The sequence below is a fragment of the Poecilia formosa genome, unplaced genomic scaffold (genome assembly GCF_000485575.1).
Source record: "Poecilia formosa unplaced genomic scaffold, Poecilia_formosa-5.1.2 Scaffold924, whole genome shotgun sequence".
Taxonomy (NCBI): domain Eukaryota; kingdom Metazoa; phylum Chordata; class Actinopteri; order Cyprinodontiformes; family Poeciliidae; genus Poecilia; species Poecilia formosa.
In genome coordinates, this window is record NW_006800863.1 from 4701 (window position 1) to 9750 (window position 5050).

Sequence of the window (5050 nt, forward strand, 5' to 3'; positions counted from 1 at the left end):
AGGAGAAACGTCTTTAGTCTGATGGGAAACATTTAGTTTGAAGAGAAATATTTAGTTTGATCATTAAATATTTAGACGCCTCATCTGGAGGCAGAGATCATTACCCAGTTTTCTGGAATATTCTCCTAAGAACGGCTCACTAAGATGACTAAGATTTCCTTTCTCCTCTCTGTTGGGGCTTTTCCTGTGTTTGGAGAAATGAGTTGTGCTGCAGCAGCACCAACTGTCCTTCCTACATCCACTGCAGTTTGCAATCCAGATGTTGGACTGTTCCTGTCTCAGTGGAGGACAATGTGTGTCTGAGAGACATGTAATGTCCATGTTTGCTGCTGAAAGAGACTGATGGTCTGACCCCCCTCCTCCTTTCAGGGTGGAGCCTGCTGGACGCCCATTCTTGATATTAAATGACATCATAAAACAGATATTATTGGTACTGAAGTAACATGGCTGAGAGCAAATGCTGATTTTAGAGTAATTGAAGTGTTTAAGGAAGGACATGAGAAAATTAACATGAGGATGAGTAACATCTTGAAATGATGATCTACATTCAGTGAAACAAGTAGAGGAGTTGTTCCAGAATATATATAATGATGGGTATTTTTCTTGAACCTACATAAAAGAACCACAGACAACGTATATGAATTTTATGGTCAAGCTTTTGCAAAAGGAGAAGTCTCCATCAACATCTCCTCCGAGCTGCTGACAGAGAGTTCTGATCTCCTTCCACTCAAGCCCCTGTCAAAGAAAAACAGCCAAGGGGGCAGTCAGGAAAAACAACAGAGGTCGTAAAACTTCTAATCTAAACAACTAGCAGCAACCTAGTTCCAGGTGTGATATCTGATTTACGGTCTGAGCCCGGATCAAATCTCGGTCAAGCTGTTAACAAAGAGGGAGGATAAACAAGAGACAAAATACGACTGCTCACAGGCAGTTAGGAGGTATTCTGGTTAATAAAAATTTAGGGTCTGAGAAACACAGAGTTAACTGTTTCACATGAAGATGAAACAGACAGTCCTGACCTCCAGGTCAGTTCATACACACATAAGGAAGAGAACACTTTAAACAGAAAATTACAACGATCTATAGACTGAATGTGAACTAAAGTAATAACAAAACGATAATACCGAAAATTCTCTAACATATAATATTAAGTCAAAGGCTTCTTTAAATTCACTAATGGCTGTTTTTAAAGCTAACAGCCATCACTATCTGTAATGATCCTTCGAAGAATTTGATTTAATATTAGTTACAAAGAGATTTAATTTCCTTTTGGAATCAATAAACTGTTTTTGAATTTGAATTTAAAAATATCAATAGAAAGAAAAAAAAATTGAAATTAATGAAAGATAATTAAAATAAAAGTTGTATTGGAATCAGTGTGAGCCCCACAGTGGCCTGAATCTGACGACCAACTTCTGCCTGGTTTGTTTCGTCTCTCTCTTTTATTTGGCCAAGACTTCCAGAACCACTTTGTGTCCAGACTTGGGTTTAATAAAAACCTCTCTGTTAAAAACATTCTCTGGTCTGGACTTTGTATTTTGTGTGTCCTGTGAGATGACATAAAGACCGTAACATATTGGGGGCTCATCATATTCCAAAGAAATGTTTAAAAATATATTTGGAGGGCCATTAAATGACGTGATATTTCTTTGTGGTGTCGTCTGAAAGTGTATATTCCATGTGTCTAGTAAAACCATTTTGAGTGGTATATTGAGAGTCATGTTTTTGGGGCATTTTTCGAACTCTTTAATTTAAATAATAGGGTAAATTTCCCTATATTTGACATTTGGCTGGTGCTTGTTTTTGGATAGCGTTTAGGAGCGTTTTTGTTTCTTTTTTTCATAAATTAGTTTTGTCATATTTTGTTTTGTCTCAACTAAAATGAGTTTAGTTTGAAGGAGTTTTTTATACAATCAGACTGTTGAGCAATTTGATTGTTGTCATAAGAATGGTTTTGTCAGTTGTAGCTCAGTTTTCCATTTCTGGATCCAGTTAAAAAAATGGAAAGATGAAATTCGAGATTGGCTCTGCTTTGATTAAACCTGATGTTTTCCCTCAAACCAGCTCTGATGCTGCTGTTCAGCATCATAACAGATTTTCCTCCCTGTCTCCTCAGACTGAGTGGCTGTAACCTCTCAGAGAGAAGCTGTGAAGCTCTGTCCTCAGTTCTCAGCTCCCAGTCCTCCAGTCTCAGAGAACTGGACCTGAGTAACAACAACCTGCAGGATTCAGGAGTGAAGCTTCTCTCTGCTGGACTGAAGAGTCCAAACTGCAACCTGGAGACTCTCAGGTAAAATGTTCTCAATGCTGATGTAACCAGACATCTTTCCATTACCTGCTGTCAGAAATTATGTAGATGTTATTTGAGAAGTTGATTATGATAATGGATGTCTTATTGTGAGATGGGCAACGTTGATGGGTCTCAACACATAAACATGGCTGGTTTTCCTTTAGTCCAGGCTGAAAGAACCAAGAAGTGATAATTTTAGAAAGGTGGGGTCAGGCTTCCTTCGATAGTGTAATTCTGGGCACTTGACAAATTGCTGCATCTTGGGTACAAATGGAAGCATAATTGCAGATCCTCCCTTCCAGCAGTTGTTTGGCTTTCTAATCTATTCTAGATGTGACAAATCCATCCATCCATTTTCTAACACGTTTCTCCCTAGTGAGGCTGTGAGGGATACTAGTGCCTATCTCCAATGGTCAATAGTCGAAAGACTATGGATAGGCTGCCAGTCCATCACAGGGCAACACAGAGAAAGACAGGATAAACAATCATGCACACACACACACTCTCAACTAAGGAGAATTTAGAGAGACTAATCAACCTGACAGTCATGTTTTTGGCCTGAGAGTAGACTGGAGTACCCAGAGAGAACCCACACATGCACAGGAAGAACATGCAAACTACATGTGACAAATGTTAATTTTTATTACCTAAAGAATGAAATGTAGTTTGATTACTTTTGATGTTATTAACATGTTAAGCACAATTATTTGACGTTTTTCCTCTCCTATAAATGTCCAGTTCAGACCTTGGGCTCTACCTCAATGTTCTCATCATGTGATGAATTGTGTGTCTGCAGCTTATCAGGCTGTTTGGTCTCAGAGGAAGGCTGTGCTTCTCTGGCCTCAGCTCTGACCTTTAACCCCTCCCATCTGAAAGAGTTGGACCTGAGCTACAATCATCCAGGAGACTCAGGAGTGAAGCTGCTGTCGGCTGGACTGAAGGATCCAGACTGGAGACTGGAAGCTCTCAGGTATGGAGGAACCTGCTGCAGGAGCAGAGAAGGTCTGATAGAGGAGGAAGAGGAAAAACGTCTTTAGTCTGATGGGAAACGTTTAGTTTGAAGAGAAATATTTAGTTTGTTAATTAAATATTTGGTTTGGAGCTGTGGCATTTATAAATGAATGGGTAACAAAGTAAAAAATTGACTTACTATTCTGAACCAGTGACACAGAGAAAGGAACAAAGGATGAGCAGCATCTAGAAAAGATCAACATTGAAAGAAACAAGTAGAGGAACTGATCTAAAATGTTTATAATTAATAGTCAGAGGTTTCTTCAAATTTCCTTTAAACATCAACAAGAGATCTTTTCTGCCAATAGCCATAATCATCTACTACATCTCTTTGAAGAATTTGAATTAAAATAAGTTAAAACATTTAATTTCCCTTTGTGATCAATAAAGTCATTTTGAATAGCAATAGAAGGAATGATGAATGTGGTGAAATAAACTAGAGATAATTGTTATAAACATTAGATTACAATCAGTGTGAGCCCCACAGAAGCCTGAATCTGACGACCAACTGCTGCCTGGTCTGTTTCTTCTCTCTCCCTTTTATTTAGCCAAGACTTTCAGAACCACTTTGTGTCCAGACTGGGTTTATTAAAACCTCTCTGTTGGAAACATAATCTCGTCTTGACTTTGTATTCTGTGTGTCCTCTGTGATGACATAAGGACTGTATCATATTGGAGGCTCATCCTATTCCAAAGTAATGTTTAAAAACATATTTGGAGGGCCATTCAGTGTTGAAATATTTTTAGCTCAGTTATGCTTGTGGTGGCTTCTGAAAGTTTGTTTGCTATGTCTTTGGTAAAACCTTTTTGAGTGGCACCTTTAGTGTCAGGTTGCAGGGGTGTTTCAAAAGCCCATACATTAAAAGCTACGGTAAATTTCCCTTTGTTCAACTTTTCTCATGTGCTAATGTTTAGTTTTATGTCGTGAAGTGTTTTTTTCTCATCCTCCATTAGTTTTGCCATAATCCTCTTTTCTCAAACAAAATTTAGTTTAGATTGTGGGAGGTTTTGGACAATCCTACTATTGAGCAATTAGATTGTTGTACAAAGGAACACCTTTTGTCAATTGCTGCTTAGTTTTAGATCTCTGCATCCAAACAGTTAAAAAATAGAAAGATGGAATCTGAGATTCTCTCTGCTTTGATTGAATCTGCTGTTTTCCCTCAAATCAGCTGTGATACTGATCCTCAAACTAAACCTGATGCTGATCTTCAGCCTAGCCTTGATTATCAGGTTTCCATTGGACTCTTTCTGTTAAAACTGACACTGAATTAATTTAGGTCATAGAGGAATTTTATATTTCTCCTGCCAGCCTCCTTGTTGCCTGTTGTTCAGTCCTTTATGGTTAGAAGCCCATCTTCACAATGAAAGGCAAGATAAAGACATATAAAATAAAGCAATTACTTAAACCTCTACAAGAAGAACATTATTGACTGGAAAGAAAGACATACATTTTGATGAACCTTTTAATAATTTTCCTCTCTGTCTCCTCAGATGTTACATATTAAAGCAGCAAAACTTAGGGCATTGTGGAATTTAATAGTTTTGTTGCCAGCCTTTTTGTTATTTTTAGATCAGGCCTTCAAAGATGGGAGCCCAACTATAGACTGAACCATTTCACAACACAACTGGTTCAGTGTTGTAAAATAAGACACTTTTTGTTTTATTTTACACATTAAGATGTGTAAAATAAAACATCTGCTTCAATATTTCCAAGAACATTGTTGCCTGGAAAGTAAAACATAAATT

General features: G+C 37.8%; 1 protein-coding gene across 1 annotated transcript in view; it reads left to right on the plus strand.

Annotated features, from left to right (window-relative positions):
* LOC107835021 (ribonuclease inhibitor-like) overlaps nucleotides 1-5050 on the plus strand; it is a gene marked incomplete at its 5' end in the record, with an annotated part of 57968 nt that overhangs the window by 4695 nt on the left and 48223 nt on the right. The window contains 2 exons of the mRNA XM_016667149.1: nucleotides 2117-2290; nucleotides 3087-3260. Of these exons, the coding sequence (XP_016522635.1) occupies nucleotides 2117-2290; nucleotides 3087-3260 (348 nt within the window). The remainder of the gene's footprint in view (nucleotides 1-2116; nucleotides 2291-3086; nucleotides 3261-5050) is intronic.